At 32.4% G+C, this 21,196-nt stretch overlaps 1 protein-coding gene across 1 annotated transcript in view; it reads left to right on the plus strand.

Moving 5' to 3' along the window:
- The window catches only part of LOC145106348 (GDSL esterase/lipase At4g18970-like), an 82,257-nt gene extending 61,343 nt beyond the window's left edge, over positions 1 to 20,914 (plus strand). Inside the window, exons 2-5 of the mRNA XM_079043349.1 lie at positions 19,784 to 19,908; positions 20,010 to 20,255; positions 20,368 to 20,605; positions 20,700 to 20,914. Coding sequence (XP_078899475.1) covers positions 19,784 to 19,908; positions 20,010 to 20,255; positions 20,368 to 20,605; positions 20,700 to 20,914 — 824 coding nt within the window. The remainder of the gene's footprint in view (positions 1 to 19,783; positions 19,909 to 20,009; positions 20,256 to 20,367; positions 20,606 to 20,699) is intronic.
- The last annotated feature ends 282 nt before the right edge of the window (positions 20,915 to 21,196 follow it).

Raw genomic sequence — 21,196 nt, forward strand, 5'->3', positions numbered from 1 at the left:
TCGATCCAACCGCCATTTCCTTGGTTAGGGAAATAGGGGTCTCTAGGCATATGGAACCCTGCTATGACGTCTGTGCAAGAATAGGGATATGATAAATACATGAAGGGTCTAAGTGTATGACTCTGTAGTATTCTAAATACTCCTATAGTATTTTAAACTTTATGTTGGGCTCTTAGAGTTTCATTGTATGGGGGGGGGGGGGGGTTGGTAAGTTTTAGATTCGTTGTTCACCACGACCATTCCCAAACACATGTTAGTCATATCTCTCATAAATATAGTTGATCAGGCTATATTTATCCCAAATTTGATTACACACTATCTAGGTTTAATTGTAGCATCCAACTTATCGTAATACTTTTATATGGTTCTTTTTATGACACTGTTCTAGTATGTATGCATGTACGTATACTTTTATAAAAATACTATTATATTTTAAAAGTATGCTTCTTAGTCAGAGTGTTTTAGCCCCATTGTATTTATAGTTGTATATTTTACATGGTTTGATATACTTAGTTCACTATAAACAATGCTCCGATACCAATCTGTCACACCCCAAACCAGAATGGCGGAAACGTCTAAGGGTGGATGACTTCATATACAGTATCATAACATAATGAATAATAGTGATCAAAGCCATACAACCATCAAATTGATAATTAATAAGTTTACAATGTACACAAAACATTGTTTTCTTGGTATTAAATACATATGACAAAAGAAGATAACGTGATGCGACGACGCCCCATCCTCAAAACCCTTTTGGTTACCAGTTTACTGATTTCCTAAGAATACAAGTGATTTTGAAAATTGTTAACAATTAAGTTGGTGAGTTCATAAGCGTTTTGTATAAGAGAAATCGGTAGCTTTTCCTTGTAAAATGATAGAGTGCGCTTTCAGAAAATCCAACATTTTCTTTAAAAAAGAGTTGTAAGTCTTGAACCCAAGACTAAAAATGTAAGTAGTGTTTTACTGGAAAATAGTATTATGAAGTTTTATCTTTATATAAAACTATTTGAATGTATGTTAACCCTGTAAACCAAATGTATTTTTAATACCCCATGTGATTTATTATAACCGTGCTAGCAACTAGTGGCCTGCTACGATGTTCTTCAGGCATCAGAATGCTAGACATTTTTCACCCTAGACCTGCCGGTCTAACTGTAGCTAACAGCTTGGGTGCGGGGTTTTCAGTCCCGCATAGATCTATACACAAGTATCACGCTCTCTTAGGACTTTAGTGTACACTATGGTAGGTACGGTGAATGCATGTCTCACAAATTTCTATTAACCGGTTTACGTCTAGTGTAATGAAAACCCTTTTCCTTGTAAATGAAAGTATTACTCTTCCATAGTGGTTACATAGTGTAAAAATAATTATACCTTTAAATAATTATATGTTTCATCCGAAATGATAAAGTAGTATTTGTGACCCCCCAAACTATACCAATTATAGTTTATTATGATTGTTTTGTTAAGTCTATTTATACAGTCATTTATATAAATACGTAATAGTTATCTTCTCTAGATGTTTTTAAAAGATTATGTCATATAAACTTACATATAATGCAAGTATGAGAAATTGGTATGAAAAAGTCCATTTCGAGCTGTTGCCCTTTTTTAACGGTATTTACCTGTGACAAAAACAAATATTAACTTGGTAAAACTTACTTTTACCCTTCTTTGGGTTTTTACTCAGTTAACTTTATGTGTTAACTTTATGGGTTTTTACTCAGTTAACTTTTTTTTTAAAACCATATATTTCTAGTTAAAATTCACCAAAATGATGTCATACTTGTTATAACCACTTTTTGTTTAAAAATCCTTTTTTACATAATATAGTAGGTTTTTTGGTTTTCTTTTTGTGCAGCTAACACTTTGGTATTTTTGTCTAGTTTCAAAATGTAGGGTCGAAGCAACTTATTTTGGGTTTTGTCCCACAAAAATGGTGAAATAACTAGAATCTAACCATTTTTGCTAGAAAACCATATCATGATCATAAAATTCTTAAAATCCTTGTAGCTTTGTGGTTTTAACCATTTTCTAAAGAACATATAACATAGTTTAAGTTTGTTTTTCTTAGTTTTGTATCATTAACCAACATAATACAAATAAATGTTCTACAAACAAATAATAACCACATTTCATGAAGAAAAATTCTTTAAACACAACATAAATTTGAAGCATGCAAACATTTGTGTATAAACCAAACTTTTCTTGTATTCCCCCCCCCCTAAACATGAAAAACTCGAAAATATAGGGGGTATGAACTCACCTTGACTGTGTTTGTGGTTGGATAAAGAGGTGATGGTGAAGATCTTCAAGCTTTGAACACTTGAAGGTGGTTGAAGAACTCTTTGAATATGGTGTTATCCTATGAGTTTTAACACATAATAATGTGTGTAAATGAGATGAAACTAGCATGAAAGTGTGTAGAAACACTAGATTAACAAGGAATACTTACCAAAAATCTTAAGAATCAAATTGAAGAATAATTCCTTGGAAGATTTGAACTTGTTTCTTGAGAGAAAAGTGAAGAAGTTTGAAGATAGTGGGGGTCGGAGGAGCTCTCGACCGAAGTTAAAGAAGGGGAGGGTTAAGTGATGTTTGCATCGTTACATGTTGGGTAAAAGCATTGTTATATGTTGTGGAATATTTCTTATTGGGAAAAGATGCATCTTTCACGTCACAAGTCAACTCTTTTCTTTTCTTCCCAACCGAAAACATCATTAGCCCACCGAAATCACATGGTGATTTCGGTCCAGTACCACCGAAATCATAGAGTTTTCAGTCCTAACCGAGAACTCTAAAAGCGAGATCATAGAGTTTTCGGTCCTAAACCTAAAACTCTAGAAGCAAAGTATAACTCAAAATTTATGTCCTAATCAGTTAACTTTAGTTGACTTGTTTGACTCATGCTAACTTGTTGACTTTGATTGACCTCGAATCTGCCAGTTGTCACACTTAATTAACTTAAAATTAATTCTGATAACTTATTAATTAATTTTGACTATTTCTAATTAATTCATAGTTATGTATTAACTATTTCCAATTAATATATTAATCACATAATATATTCACAAATCATTTGATCTCTTTCATGTAGTCATTTCTAGCTATTTCTAGCTTTTGAGGGCAACCCAAAAGTAATTTACTTTTATTCCATAAAGTTATATCAATTTAGTTATGACCTTGGTGAATTTGGTTATGACCTTTAACACATATTCCAACAATTTGTTTCTTTAACGAACATTAGGAATCATTGGAGATAGGTTATTATGAAGATTCACAGGGGATGGCGATGGTATCGATAGGCAGAGGTTGATGGAAACATTGTGTAGTGTTTGGGGGCAGAATTGGTCATGTTCGTATTTCCCTCAAGCATAACATAGTAAAATTAAAAGTTCTTTATGACCAGTAAGGGAATATCGACGAAGGATTTAGAGTATGTCCATATAGTTTTTGGTTACGCCGTTTAGAAAAATTTGATCTCTTAGCTTAGAGGGCTCACCTAGGTACACTCCCCACGTGTGTTAATATATACTTTACATATGTTTCCATTCTTTTTTTCTTGAAGTTTCTGTCATACCAAACCTGAAACTAAGGAGAACCTTTTCTATATTATTACATGATCAAGGACCTAGTTCCACTGTGTACAATTGTTGGTTAATCTTTCAAATCTCCTTTATTTCTATTAGGAACTTGCTTATTATGCTAAAGATAAGAAAGTAAGCTATAAAATCATGCATGTCATCAATGTAGTTCTTCATGCATTTCTGTAGACCAGATTAGAATTATAGAAACACCCATGTATTTAATTTCAAAGTTAGGTGATGCGTAGACCTAGATAGTGAGATTAATATCTCTATGCTTCAGTTGTTCAAAACTATATCTAGAGAAGGGGAAAACATATTAGGATAATGGGTGCTATGATCTGATAAAGAAATTCTTGTATAAGATGTAACTTTAGGCTTTTTCTAGTTATGTCTCTCTAATAAAAACTTCTTGTTCTAAAGAGGCATATTACAAATATGAAATAGCAAGTTTTGGATTATGAAACCAACACACCTAATCAAGGTTAAACATCTTTCTTCTAATTATCAACCAAAAGAAAGAATAAGAAACATTATTGTCAAAATATCCACCTCTTTGGTTTAGTCACGAAAAAATATTGAATTGATGAATTCGATAGAATCAAGTAGCAAATACAACTATTTGAAAGGCTTTAATTTTTACTAACCTCCAAGGTGTAAATCTCGACCAAGACAACTACTTTGAAATCATGTGAGAAGAGGGGTGATTTAAATCCCACCAATGAGAACTAAGATACCAACACGAACCACCATCAAGGAAACGTAGTTGTCATCACTTGGTATGAAACACTCCAAAAAGGAGTTCACCCAAATTCGATTCCCACATGCATTAATCTTAGGGTGGTCATGTGTTCAAAAACTTAATTAGAATAAAATAAGAAAGCAAATAAAAAACACAAGGGCACACATGATAAATAAATGTCTGACCATTTTGGGTGTGATTCGCACATTAAGTAGAAAATAGACTTTACATCATTCTCTATGTATCCAAATTTATAAATTTAATAAAATTTTCTACATTAGTCCACAGATATTGATTGGAACAAGATTATTACATCTAATAGGTTTTTTTTCTTGTCACAACGAGTAATTCTAAATTAAAATTCTATCAAAAATCCCTAAGAAATTCTCTTTCAAAAATCCTTTTCGTGATTTTAGTGTTATCAACATGTTTTAATAATAATGAGATAGTATGAGCTATTATTTAGTCACCTAGGTTGTAGGTACGGGGTAAACACTCAGAGTGAAAAATATAAGCTCGAGATACGGCGGTCTGAGGATAGTGTCCCTAGGTACGGGGTTCCAAGGGGCAGCACCCCTAGCAGGTTCCGAAGGGCAGAGCCGGGAGCCCCTAGTGGTGGTTCCAAGTTCAATACGATGTAGGTGTCGGTTATATCCAGTAACTACCATATATTGGCGCCAATTTTGAGTAAACCGGTTTTAACCACTTTTCCTTCATGTATAAATAAGATTTGAACAGTCCAGGAAAAATGTTAAAGTCTCATGTACTCGAAATCTATTCATCAGTGTTTCTCTATCTCTCAAGAACACATCAAGCAAAGGTATTATGTGTTTCACATTTGACTTAGGCTTGTAATTCAGATTGGTTTTGTTCTTTGATTATCCTACTTCTAGATTCATGTACCCCATACAATATGGACGAATTACAAATTTCAGAAAGTGTTCAAAACATGATCCTTGAAGTTATCCTAGTAATGTATATTGTTATTCTGATTCCCTAATTCTAACATTCGAAAACTGTAATTTCTGTAAAGCAATAACAATGGCAGAATCTGTTAGGGACCTGAGTTCAAGTTCGGGAAACTTTATAAGTTTGAGGGAAATGATTTTTATTGCAGGAAAAAGAAGATGCATTTCCTTCTCACGAATCTAAATTTTTCCACATTTTAAGCAATCATGCACTGAAACCAATGGAGGATGAAACTCTTAAACATGCCAGAAGAAGATGCATATGGGAATATGATGATTATATCTGTCATGGGCACATTCTAAATGGTATATATGACTCGTTCTTTGACCTATATCAAAATCATGAATCTGCAAAGGATATGTGATATGCTCTTGATTCCAAGTACATGGCTAGGTATGCTTCCAGTAAGAAGTTCCTTGCGAGTAATTTCTAGAATTACAAAATGGCAGATTCACGTCTGTCATGCAACAATACAATGAACTCATGAGGATTCGAGGACAATTTGAACAACACAAGATGCAAATGCATGAATCCATTTCCATCTAAAGTGTCATTGACAACTTGCCTCTATCCTATAAGACTTTAATCACACTTTAAAACACTAAAATAAAGATTTTTAACTAGCACAACATGGTAGTCACTTGAAAATTAAAGAGAGTCTTCAAGCTTAAGAAAGTGGAAAAGGAAAGGAAAATGAAGTTCATGGATCTTATATGAACATGGTAGAAGATTACAAACATCAAAAAAAAATAATGAAGGAAAAATGAAGAAGAAATATGACCATCAGAAAGGTTCAAAAAAGAAAGCAAAACTTGTATCTTGGACTTCAACAAACCTAGTCACATGAAACGAGATTTTCATTTGAAGAACAACAAAATTGAGACAATAACTTCTAGACAAGGATCCCGTGATCAAGGTCCAAAACCACAAGGTCAAAATTTTATTTCTGAAAATACTACTACTGTTATATATTGTGTAACACTTATTCCCGAATCATTCTACGTTCAGAATGATGATCATGCATTGTGGATCGACTCGGGGGCGAAGAGTCATTTGTGTAAAGTGAATGGTTTTATATGTTACAAAACATCTTATTTTAGCAGAAAACCATATACCCTAAGTTCACATGCACCCTAAAGGATTTATGTTCTCTCAATGATTTGCAAACAACAATTGAATATCAAGAACCCTAAAGTACATTGTTATTTCCGAAATTAGCAAAAGGGTTATAAGAAAATCATAAATTTAGTTTATTATAGCAAATAAACTAATATTCCTTTTGTGTTGGTCTTCAGAAAGCAAGCACCAGAAGTCCAGTGCCTCTAATGGCTCATACCCAAACCCTTACAAGTTGGAGGCATAAGAGGATAGAGGGGGAGGAAGGAAAGTTTCAGATTTTCTCTTTGGAATGAAGTGAATTACGAAAATATTAACCCAAGGGGTTTATATGGGTAATAATGAGGCTAAGGATAAGGCAGCTTCCTTTTAGTTAACCCTAATCCTTTTGCTTTTCCCATAAGGCATCCACCTTTCCTTAGAGCCGAATGAAAGATCTAGAAACCCTCTTGAATTCCTCTAGAACTGTCCCCCCCTATGGGAGGTTCTATAATTGGCCAATGTTCCACTTTTGAACATTATCACCTTTAGTCCTTCCACTTTTAATTAATCCAATTAATTCCAAAATTAAATTCAAATTAATTTCTGATTAATTTTTATTTAAATAATACTATTTCTAATTAATATATTATTCTCATAATATATTAATAAATTATTTAACCATATAATAAATTAATAAATCAGTCTCTCTCTCTCTCTCTCATATATATATATATATATATATATATATATATATATATATATATATATATGTATGTATATATATATATATATATGTACCAGTCAATTACTAGGTTTGAGGGCAACCCAAAAAGACTTTGCTAATAATTCAAGATTATACTAATTTTGTTATTGGCTAAGACACCTAATCCAATAGTCTCCCACATGGATAAGTCTAAAACTAAATTACATCTATAACTTCAAAATTAAACAGCAAAGGGTGCTTTCCAAAGCAACTATCGAACTCTGATCCGATCAGATATTTGTCCTTAGATAAGTGATCAAATCTTCCTATGTTCTACAAGATATCGTATGGATATGAGACATAGATTAGAATCAATCTCATAATCCAAAATATTGTTTCCTGATTTCCTGATTTGTGATGACATCATCATACTTCTAATTGAACACATTAATTTAGTCCTGGCTGGGCCCAACACTATAAGTCAGCACCAAATCACTGAGGGCCCAAAGATATCACTTTTCTTGTTAAGGCAATAGGAACAAAGAAACTTTGACTCATATGATCGTATCTTTTGCCCTCTAAATCGCACATGACACTACGTTTTATAACATCAAGTTACTGATGCATTTTCGCAATACCAATGTACAACCAACTTGTAACTTACAACTCATATATCTCCATTTTAAGAATATAAGACATTATCATCTCATACTTACACGTGATATAATCCATAAGGTAATTCTCTGAGTGTGGGTTTATCCAATACTCAAATCTCCATTTTCTAAGTCCTCATGAATGTTGCAGCAACACACTTGCTATGTCTAAACTCCTTAGTCAATCTACAATCAAATTCATGATAGTCTTCATTCACTACTTACTTCTAAATTATGAGCGACTGTGGAGTTTTGTAATCAACTTATTCAGGAGGTAATACATGCAAAATGAAACACAATAATAAACTAATTAACTATGGTCTCAAATCTATTGATTATAAATAATCTCCATTATCTAATAGCCATAATAATTACAACTTCATTCATTGTATAATTTTTCGAGTAATCAACTTATCACTTGAATTAAGCATCAATTATGGCATTTTTTAAACTTGCATACTATTCCTCTATATGGTCCTTCCTTTGTTTACAGATCAACAGGACATTATTCCAATAATGGTTATTTTACAGTTCAAAATTCTTATTACTACCCATGATGTGATAGAATTCCAACTTAACATGCATTAATCCATATAATATCAAGATTCCAAAGTCTCAAAGACTGAGTCTTTGATATTACAGAATATCCAATTAGAACTTTGTTACTAAAAACAATTCCATGGTAATTTCTAATTCAAGGTACACTTCTTGAACACTTCTCTTTGCATTAAAGTTTCCAACTCACATGTAGATTTTTCAATTATATCCCATTATGGAAAAATTTCCATATTCCCATATGACCATCAATTCTGATTAAGAACCATCTCAATCTAGAATCATGTCACTATGGTCCTTCCAAGTTAATATCATACTTCCAATTGTCAATAAGAAACAAGTCTTTTGGTATAACCTTAGAATGTTCTTGACAGTTGTTTGACAACTTTAGTCACACAAAATTCTAGTCATTTTTCTCACAATTCTCTAATCATTTGAAAAATTAGAATAAGTGAACATTATAGCATATATAACCGATCTTATATTCGAAGCATATGGGACTCAACTCATTATATTATAAGGATCTAATATCTATTCAATCTCTTGCTATACTATTTCCATATATTGAATTTTCTATGTTGACCCATTTCAACATGATATTCATATATGTCTATGACTAAGTTCTATTAAACTCTACAATCTAAACCTTTAATTTTGTAAAGAAGTATGAGTGCCTTCTCCCTTAAGTCTACTATAGCGAAACAATTCCCAAACTTTACAATTTGCAAATTTGAAACATTGTTCACTACGAATAGGATTGTCAACATGCAATACTAGCATAAAAATTATGCTCCCACTAGCATTGACATGTACCAAAAAATCAACTGGACTTCTAGAAATTAATACTCTTGACTTTCTTAATGAAGTATAGATTTCTGTTATGCGATGCTTCGATAAGTCTCGAACTACACTTCTTAAGCTTATACACCTTCATTGGATAGTTTACGTGTGTGTATAAACCCTTTCACAACTTGTAGATATATGTCTTGAAAGTTTAAAGAATTCCTTTCCATTCCTCACAATTCGAAATATGAAGAGGGATGTCGTAATCATATTTTGAATTTGAGAATGCTATTAGCATAACCAATATCCATATCGATCTTTATAAAATCTTTAAAATCTACTAGCGAAAGTATTTCCTCATAATAATTCTCATGAACTAGAGCGAAACATTTCTCACCCAGATTTTATGGTGCATATGTTCCAATAAATGTGAATCTACCATTTCCAACCTACAAAAAATACCAGGTGTAGGACAAAACCAAATTCAAACTTAGCTTTTGTTCATGGAATGAACTTCGCTATTATAAATTTCTTGCCCTCTGGTAGCTGAAGAACCTACCTGTGCTTCCATGTTGTTAGCTAGTCACCCATATCGATCAATGCACTTTCACTGACGAATGCACTTTGCTTTTGTAGTTAAATGAAAAACATAGAACTCATAATCTTGCCTACTTAACTAGAAGTGCACATAAATAAGAATGTGTCACAATAGGTTATTAACTTCATGTCATGTGTTAGTGATAACTAAAAGGTTTATTGTCGATTGACTCTTGAAACTCTCAAGATCAATACGACTCCCAATGAATTCTTGATATATGAGTTTTCTCTCAAGGAACATTCCTTTATGAGCTAAAACAAATATTCAAAATTTCGTGTGGGTTCTCAAGAAGAAAACACTTCACCGAATAGGTCTTAGTTTATCTTTTGCTTCTCGATTAATAGAACATCACAACTCCAATCCTATATGTGCTAGAGTAAGAAAATATTTTACTCCATGTATTTCTAGGTGTTTTGAATCTTCTTAGTTTGATAAGAGTCTCAAGATATGATTCATAGTTACTATATCATGGCTCTAAAACTTCATTGGAACGAAGTTTGACTGATCTATGTTTGAACCATTTCCAACAATGTTTGATTCCTCTTCTTAGTCATACAATTGCACTAAGATGTTCTTGGAGGAGTCAATTATGTTACAATTTTGCAATTATTAAGATGATCATAAAACATTATACTAAAGCATTCTCTTTTCTTATTAGATTGGAGAATCTTTTATCATTCTGCCTAATAGATTCTTCTTATTCGTTATGCTACTCTTTGAATCTTTTCAAAGTATCAGAATTAGGCTTAATCTTATAAACACAACCATATTTATGGAAATATCAGAAAAACATGGCGAATAGAGTTATCATCATTTGTGGTGGATCTGAGTAGTCCATATCAACATGTACTAGCTCCATTAGTCATTCACTTGACTCATATAAACATGTGATCATTGGATTAGTTATAATTTTCCAATTAACAAGATTCTCATATACTATACAATATGACTTGTACAATACCAAGTATTTTTCCAGTTGGTGATGAGATTTCTTTTCACTTTGTCAATTATGATAATACAACACACGATATCATAAGAATCAAATCCACAACTAATATTGCTAATATTAGAAATGTAACCAATACTTTCATAAATGTCATTTCAAGTAAATATAAATAAGGCAACTAGATAAACCAAAATTTCACTTTTATTGAAAATAAACGAAAAAAATGGAACTTATCCTTACAATGCATAAAATGAAAAACTATGTTTCTAAACATCTCCTAAGAGTAATAACAATCTATTAAATTATCCTAACTACTTAGTAGTAGCTGCAAATTTCGATCATTGAACCATGTGACCGAAGTCCATTTCCCACTATCAGATTTAGCTCACTCTGCATAAGCTTCCTTCTTTCTCTTAGATCTCGCAATAATATCAAATGTGAGAATCACATAATGTGTTAAGTGTTTATGAATAGCAAATAAGAAAAATAATGGAGTTAGATAATGGATCTACCTGAAGTAGAGTCATTCGAATTGACTTTCCCATCTCTGAGATCTTTCAGTCATTCCGAGCAGCTTCGCAACCAATGTTCCCTCAGTTAGCAGTAAAAACAAATGGACTCTTTGTGCTTAACACATATGATGATCTCAGAATGAGCCTTTCTATTTACCATACAATCAAACTATTTGACCTTGGTTTATCCGTTTCCATTGGGAAGACAAATCTTTTCTGGACCACCAATGTCAACATCACCAATGTCCATGGAAACTTTGGAATTAGACCCTATAAACAACTCTGCCTTAGATGTGCTCTTAAGCATTTCTTCTTTAGGAACTATTAAAAATTGGGTTAGACCAATTAGGGTCACATCGAGATTCCTCAGATGGAAATTTTCAACAAACTGACCATATGACTTTGGAAGCAAGAGTTGAATCAAATCAATGGCTTTCTCCCTTGGGAAAATGAAACATATTTTATCCAACTTGTCAATGTACGATTTCATTTGTAGAACATGCACACACACATAATTTCCATCTTGATGTCTACATGACAATAAGGCTTGATTTGTTTCATATCTTTCAACTTGACGAAAATGTGACGTTGGGAGAGTCATAGGATGAGGATGTGGAAGAATTGAAGAAGCATGATGTCCAGTTCCACCAATTCCCGAAGAAGAGAAAACATTTTCACCTTGATCATAATGTGGAAAATCATCTTCAGAACGAAGAGGAAAACCATTTCCAAAAAAACATGGAAGATCATTTCTATCTTCATAAGACATCTAAAATTAGAGAAAATAGAATTCAAGTTAGTTTATTTAATCCTTAATTATTAACCCAAAATTTAAATTAAGGAGAGGAACCATATTTTTGATTCGAACTTTGAAGAGGGATGTCGTAATCAAATTCAAATCTATTTTAAGTAGGTAAGGCTTTTACCAATTTCAATCTTATGAAACTCCTAGAACTTTTGAGATTCTTTGAATATTATCAATGGCATGTTGAATCTCAGATTATGTTCTCACTTTTGTGACTGGGATATCGAGGATCACAAATGAGATGTGAATAACCATTGAAACCCTCTTGTGAACCTCGATGTCATTTATCATCTCACATTTATGTGCCGGTTAACCACACATGCTCCATCAACAATGATAATTTCAGAGATGCCAATCATATCTCTTTATAGTTCTTATTAGTGTTCCGGTTAACCACACACGCTCAACTAACACCATATAAAGTATGATGTGTGTTTTTATGGATTAGCATACTTTTCACATTTTTCCTAAAGTAACTAAGAGTGAGATTTTAAAAATGGATTAATTACTTTATATCATTATACTTATTAATGAGATTATGTCCTATCAAATCCATTCAGCTAACGACCCTCCACCATACAAAAGAGCAGTGGGTAAGAGTGGATATCCAATGACGGTTATTTTATAGATCGCTTCTTTAAACTCCCTTTATAGTATGACTTTGTGAATGAGGCATACTAGCGATTTGAATGACTTGACTTATATATATAATGAATTAATCTTTTAATTATATATAATATAAGGTGTATTTTAAAACTTATCTAAAATACTAGATTTAAATTTAAAATTTTGAAATTAATATAAAAATAATTTAATTTAAAAATAAACCAATTTTGATTTAATCTTTATCTTTTAATTAACCAATTAGTTAAATTAACTAAATAATAATGGATTAAATAATTATTTACAATTAACTAATTAATAAAATAATTCAAATTTAATCCTTATCCTAAGCCTACTAATTTTCAAAAATAGCCTAAGGTTTATCAGGTTTTAATTGTTCAAATTTTAAGGCTTTTAAAATAACAAATAAGGAAACAAGGTAAACACTAAAACACTTGAAAATTTTCGAAAACTAGGCAAAGGGGGCTAGGGTTTCTAAAACCCTTGCAAATTTCAAAAATATAGGGTGGAGGCCAGGGTTTCAAGAACCCTAAGGATTTTTGAAAATTGCTTCCTTAGGGTTTAATTTCTATAAACCCTAATTTTGATCTATTCAACTTTGTTCAAGATCAATGAGAACAGTGGCTCTGATAACAATGATGGTTTTTATATGTTACAAAAAATCTTATTTTGGTAGAAAAACATAAACCCTAAGTTCACATGCACCTTAAAGGATCTATGTTCTTATTATGATTTGCAAACAACAATTGAATATCAAGAAGCCTAAAGTACATTGCTATTTTCGAATTTAGAAAAAGGGTTATAAGAAAATCATACCTTTAGTTTATTATAGCAAATAAACTAACATTCCTCGTGTGTTGGTCTTCAGAAAGAAAGCATCAGAAGTCTCGTACCTCTAATGGCTCACACCCAAACCCTAGCAAGTTAGAGGCTTAAGAGGAGAAATGAGGGGGATGGAAATTTTTTGGATTTTCTCTTTGGAATGAATTGAATTCCGAAAATCATAACTCAAGATGTTTATATAGGTGATAGTGAGGCTAAGGATAAGACAGGTTCCTTTTAGATAACCCTAATCCTTTTCCTTTCCCCTATGGGAGGATGGAGTCATTCCCTCCCAACCCACTGAACCCACTGTCACATTAATTTTTGTCTCTCTTTTTTCTTCATCTTTCCCAACCCACAACACATGGAAATCCTATCTTTCTCAACCCACTCAATTAAAAAAAATAGAAAACAACTAAGGTACAAGTTTTAAAACACATGGTACAAGAGAAAATGAGAGAGAGAAAGTAGAGATAGGGGATGAAGTGGGTTAGTGAAACCAATTAAACAACCCGGTGAAGAGGGAGTGGTACCGGCGGTAAATCTATTGCTAATTAAGATTTTACCTTGATTGTTTTGTATTTTTTTTTAATTGAACGGGTTAAGTGGTTTGAAAAAGATAGGGTTTCTGTCTGTTGTGGGTTGGGAAAGATGAAGAAAAATGAATGAAAAAAACTAATGTCGCAGTGGGTTCAGTTGGTTGGGAGGGAATGACTCCCTCCTCCGTAATGCATCCAATTTTCCTTAGAACCCAAGAAAAGCTCTAGAAACCCACTAGAACTCCTCTAGAACCGCCCCCCCCCCCCCCTATGGGAGGTTCTAGAATTGGTCAATATTTAACTTTTGAACATTATCACCTTTAGTCCTTCCACTTTTAATTAATCCAATTAATTCAAATTAATTTCTGATTAATTTTTAATTAAACAATACTATTTCTAATTAATATATTATTCTCATAATATATCAGTAAATTATTTATTTTGATTTCTAATTGATTTTTAACCATATAATAAGTTAATAAACAGTCTCTCTCTAAAAAAAGCATTCTAGTCAATTACTAGGCTTGAGGGCATCCCAAAAGGACTTTACTAATAATTCAAGATTATACTAATTAAATTATTAGCTTAGACACCTAAACCAACATAACGTTCTCTCTTGCTTCAAGGATTTTGAAGTAGTTAATGATGGATCGGTATTATACATGGGAGACCATAATAAAGCACATGTTGTGGGTCGTTTTTATGTGTCTTTATGTTTTAGTTCTCGTAAAAGTCTTCTTGTTAAGAAGGTTATTCATGTTCCTAAGATTAGCAAGAACTTGGTTTTTGGTGGTATAATAAACAAGTGTGCATATAAATACGTCTATAAATATGATAAGTAGGTATTATCTAAGTGCGGTACATTTGTTAGGTTTGAATATTATTGTAATGGAATGTTTAGATTAAATGTAAATAATAAAGATGTATATTCTACATATATGGCTTGTTCTAGTATTGATTATTCTTCTTTATGGCATGCTCATAGGACATGTACATTATAAAAGAATGCTTGAATTATCTAAAATGTAAAAGTTTCATGTTAGCTAAGATTACTAGACAACCATTTCCTAATGTTAAAAGGAATTTTGTTATGCTTGAATTAATTCATAGTGATATATGTGATTTGCACTCTACTCCATCCTTTGGAAATAAGAAATACACAGTTACTGTTATAGATGATTATTCTCGTTTTTGCTATGTATACTTGTTACATTCCAAGGATGAAGCTCTTGATAAATTCAAAATTTATAAAAACGAAGTTTTTTTTTGAAAGAGATTATAAAAATGAAGTTCAATTGCAATAGAATGATTTCATCAAACGACTTCGCATTGATCGATGAGGAGAGTATTATGATCTTAATTATTTCTAATATAATGGAATTATGATCATAAGAAATACATAATTACTTTTATAGATGATTATTCTCATTTTTGCTATGTATACTTGTTTTATTCCGAGGATGAAGCACTTGATAAATTAAAATTTTATAAAAATGAAGTTGAATTGCAACAAAATGATTTAATCAATAGATTTCACACTGATCGAGGTAGAGAGTATTTTGATCCTAATTATTTCCAATATGGTGGAATTATACATGAAATAAATTCTCCATATAAGCCTCAACCAAATAGGATTTCTAAAAGAAAAAATAAAGTTCTTAAAGAAATGGTAAACTCTATGTTGTCATACTCATGTTTGAGTGGTGGGTTATGGGGAGAAACTATGTTAACTGTATCTTATATTCTAAATAGAGTTCCAAATAAGAGGAACCAGATAACTTCCTATGAACTTTGGTAGAAAAGGAAACAAAAAATAGGATATATTAAGGTTTAGGGTTGCCGGGTTGTAGTAAGGCTGAATGAACCAAAGATGAAGACTTTGGGTTAAAAAGGTATTGATTGTATCTTCATTGGATTTTCTGAGCATTCCAAGGCTTATAGGTTTTATGTTATAGAACCTAATACTTCTATTTCAATTAACACTATTATAAAATCAAAAGATGCAATATTTGATAAGCATCTATTTTCATGCATACCTAGAACAAAGGATATGGTTCCTAGTTCCAGTGGAGGTACTAATGAAGTTGTACCTGATCCAAATGAATCATCTGACCTTAGAAGAAGGGAAATATAAAGGAAAGCTAAATCATTTGGTAATGATTTTCAGCTTTACCTGGTTGAGGATTCTAGAGATGAGATTGCATGTCAATATTCATATTGTTTTACTATTGAAGAAGATCCTAAAACATATGATGATCTAATGAAGTCTCAAGATGTTGCTTTCTAGAAAGAAGCAATAAATGATTAGTTGTATTCTATTTTGTGAAATAATACTTGGTTGTTTTCTGATCTTTCTCCAGGATGCAAACCTTTGGGTTCTAAGTGGATATTCAAAAGGAAGAAGAAAGTTGATGGATCAATTGATAAGTTTAAAGCCATATTGGCTATTCTAGTATTTAGACAAAGACATTTCATTGACTACTTTGATACATATACACCATTTGCTTGTATATCTACCATTAGATTGTTGATTGGCTTAGCAATAATTCATAATCAGGTCATTCAACAAATGGATGTGAAAACAACATTCTTGAATTATGATTTGGAGGAAAAGATATATATGAAACAACATGAGGGTTTTGTTATGCATTTCAATGAGCATAAAGTGTGTAAGTTGGTTCAATTGTTGCATGGGCAAAAAGAAGCATCAAAACAGTAGCATCAAAAGTTTGATCATGTCATCTTATCACACGGTTTCAAGTTGAATCAATGAGACAAGTGTATGTATAGTAAATTTGATGAGTCTGGTAAAGGAGTGATCATATGATTATATGCAGATAATATGTTGATCTTTGGTACTGATCAAATGTAAGTTTACATGACCAAATAGTTTTTAGCATCTCAGTTCTCCTTGAAGGATATAGGGGAAGCAGAAGTGATTCTTCGAATAAGAATCAAATGTGAACATAAAGGAATCTCAATTTCAAAGTCTCGTTAAATTGAGAAAGTACATGAAGAGTTCAATTTTTCTGATTGTTCTCCTATTAGTACTCCTTTTGATCTAAGTATGAAACTTATACCAAATACTAGTGAAGCGGTTTCTCAAATTGAGTATTGAAAGGTCATTGGATGTTTGATGTACGCTTTGACCAACAGAAGTCCTAATATTGCATTTGTTGTAGGAAAGCTAAGTAGGTTTACTAGCAATCCTAGTACTCATCACTGACAAGCAGTAAGGAGAGTGCTGAAGTATCTTAAGAAAACCGTGTACTTTGGTTTGACTTATGTAGGGTTTCCTTCAGTCATTAAGGGATATTCAAATGCTAGTTGGACTACTAATACCAAGAAGCACTGTTCTACAATTGATTGGGCGCTTCTTCTACATGGAGGTGCCATTTCATGGGCTCATAAGAAACAAACATACATCACAAATTCAACTACAAAATCTGAATTTGCAGCCCTTCCAATTGCTGGAAAAGAAGCAGAATGGTTAATGAATTTAATATATGAAATTCCTTTGTGGCCAAAGCCTATATCACCTATTTCTATACACTATGATAGTACTGTCACCTTGGCAAAAGCATACAGTGAAGTGTATAATGGAAAGTCACGAATTTAGGTGTTAGGCATAACATGGTACGTGAGCTCATTACTCAATGTATCATTTCTCTAGAGTTTGTTCGATGCCAATAGAATTTAGTTGATCACTTGATGAAGGTGTTAGATAGAGACTTGGTAAATAAGTCAGTTATAAGGATGGGTTTAAGTCCCACTTGATATCTCTATAGCGGAGATACCCAATTCCCTTCTAATACAATGCTAGAAGTTAAGTTCAATGTAGAAAGCTTGTTTATGGAGATTGGAGCACATTTATGTTAGTACATCCCAAGGTATGTTCTTATAACATTTAGAGTTAAATTAGGTTGATTAATTAAGTTCTTAATAGTTCTTTTGAAAAAATAACCTTTTATGCACTCATGAATGGCTAAGGAACATGGTTGTAATAGTGTCAAGTATGAAACATTAGATATTGTGTTTAATTTATCGGTATAGTATCTTTAGTTACTCAAATAAGTTGTAGGGTTCAAATCTTAGGACTTCGTGATTCTCGAGTATTTGAAATGTGTATTGTACTAATGTGAAAATTCAATTCAAGATATTTCCATTTATGTGGGATTTTATTTTGTGATTGCTATTAATTAATTAAGGATTACACTAAAATGGGGGAGGAATGTTGGTGATTTTAGTGTTATCAATATATTTTAGTGTAGTTTTTATTAATATTGAGATATGCTTAGTTCTATTTCATCACCGAGGTTCGAAATGTTGAGTGCACACACGGAGTGATAAATATAAGCTCGTGATATGGGTGGTCTGAGGGCAACGGTGGGTACGAGGTTCCAAGGGGCAGCGCCCCTAGCGGGGTCTAAGGGGCAGAGCCCCTGGCAGTTATGTCCAATAACTACTATATTTTGGTGTCAATTTTGGTTTAACTGATTTTAACAACTTTTCCTTCATGTATACATCAAATTTAAATGTTCCAGGAACAGGGTTGAACTACTCGAAATCTATTCATATTTTCTTTATCACTGAAGAACACATCAAGCAAAGATATTTTATGTTTCATATTTTGAATTAGGCCTGTAATTCTGATTGGTTTGTTCTTGGATTATCCCACTTCTGAATTTGTGTACCCCAGAAAATAGGAGAGAATTATAGATTTCAAAAAGTGTTCAAAACACGATCTTTGAATCTATCCAGGTAATATATATTGTTATTTTGATTCCCTAATTCTAACAAATCCATGCTCCCATAATCAGTTGCCATTGTGGCCAACTAACACAAAATTTTGTAAAATACCCTTCAACTTGTACTAATGATTTCCTTTCTCCTTTCCTTTGTATGTATACGCAAAGATCATGGAAAATAGTCAAGTGAACATCAATAAATAACCGTGCAACTTCTATTGTTTTCTAGTCGAAATAATCTAAGGATCGGTGTTTAAAAGGAAAGTGACCATACTAAAGATTGTAAAAAAAACTAGTCAATCAACCATTACCCACCTTTTAGAACAAAGAGAGGAACTGATACATTTGAAAGCTAGATGACTATAAGTAGGTAAAATGTTGATCCACGGCCACAAATAAGATCCTTGAAGGCCTAACACTTCAAGTTGAATACTCACGCCAATAATAGTTTTAACCGCTCTAACCCATAAGGAATTAGAGTCATGAGCAAAGGCCGTCGCCACTTTAGCACTCGGCTCCAGAGTTCACTAAAGAAAAAAAAATGGATGATTTTCCTTTCCTTTCTCTTTAATTCCTCCCGATTTAGGAGGACAATTTATAAGATAAGTTAGTATAAATTTTCCTTTGCTTTCTCTTTAATTCCTCCGAATTTGGGAGGACAATTTATAAGATAAGTTGGTATAAATTTTCCTTTTTTTTTTCTTCTCTTCCTTCAAATTATTAAACCTAGGAGCAATGATTTTTTAACAATCATCATGCTTCCTTTCCTTTCTCTCCTTAAATGAAACTCTGGAGCAACATATAAAAGAAGAGCTTAGGGCACTGTTAGGTTTAAAAAATATAATTTTCTAAGAAAATATATTCTACTGTGAAACTTCTATATAAATATGACAAGGAATTTTTTTGACACTAAAGCAGGAAAGCCCGTTTTGGTATATTTTGCTGTTTGACTGTTTAGATCCATTGCAAATACATAAATTAGTTATGCCATTTGATCTGATCTCACAAATTTCCATCGCTGCACCCTATTGGAAAATCTATTAATCAAATTATGTTTCCAACGTCTGTTAACCAAATTATGTTTACTTGATTGCAGGTGAACTACTAAATTTTGATGAATATATTCCTACATATTCCACTGTAACTGATCAACAAATCAGTAAAGGTGTAAACTATGCTAGTGGTGCAGCTGGCATTAGAGACGAAACTGGAAGTCATCTCGTAATCCGACATGCACTATTTTAATAAAATGATATCTGTTAAAACCAAAAATCGCCATTTGTGACATGATATTAAATCTTTCGTGTTTAAATTTTCCACAGGGTGGTCGAATAAGCTTGGACATGCAACTACATAATCACTGCACTACGGTGTCACGAATTTTTAAATTGCAACAAAACAAGACGTTCACCAATGGATACCTACACAAGTGCATTTATTTAGTGAATATTGGAAGTAATGATTACATTAACAACTACTTAAAGCCAACTTATTACACCACCAGCCATATATATACCACAGTCAAGTATGCAAAAGTGCTCGTGCGACAATATTCTAAACAACTAAAGGTACATGTTTTTTTTACTTTTTTTCGGTTTATGTTTATTTTATATAATACTATTTTTCTATGCAAGTAACTTGCTTTCTGATTTGAAACCCCCTTGTTTTGACATATGGTAGACTTTGTACGATTTGGGAGGTCGAAAGATTGTTGTATTTGGCCTTGGTCCAATCGGTTGCACTCCAGCTGAGATATCCAACTTTGGCATTGATGGAGAATCATGTGTTGAGGCAATCAACGATGCAGTCAAACAATTTAATGGCAATCTTAGGTCTCTTGTTGACAAGCTAAACTTAAACAACCGGGATGCAAAGTTCACATTCATCAACCTTACAAGCATTGCACTGCAACGACCAGGTAACAATATGTATATCTAATTTCTTGAGTGATAATTTTAGAGTACAAATTAACAATTAAAAGACATAATTTTCTAATAACTAAATATTTTCAGGTTTGGGGTTGTCAAATGGTCCTTGTTGTGAAGTGAGGGCAGATGGACAATGTATTAAAAACACACATATATGCCCTGTTCGAGCATTGTCAATTTACTATGATGGTTTCCATCCCACAGAAATTGCTAACACTATCATTGCAACAACATCATTTTATTCGGTCTCACCCATGGATGCTTCTCCATATGATATTAGTCACTTGATTCGACTATGACAATCAAGATGTTCGACATGGTTATGTGATTCAGTTAACACAGTTGCAAATTAGATCATAAGTAGATATCTCAAAAGTGTTTGATTTTACAAAAAGGTCATGATTACTTATGATTTCAAGTAAATGCATTCCCATTATAGGCGAATCTAAATTCAGCAGGTTGACAAATTTCAATATATAAAATTTGAGTAATTGACAGTGCCTATTACTCAAATTACACACCTAGTCAGTCACGTGGTCTACAAAAATTATATCGTTAAAAATGTAAGGAGTTTTGGTGAC

This window comes from Lactuca virosa, chromosome 4, assembly GCF_052849685.1.
Source record: "Lactuca virosa cultivar CGN04683 chromosome 4, Lactuca_virosa_CGN04683_v6, whole genome shotgun sequence".
Lineage (NCBI taxonomy): Eukaryota > Viridiplantae > Streptophyta > Magnoliopsida > Asterales > Asteraceae > Lactuca > Lactuca virosa.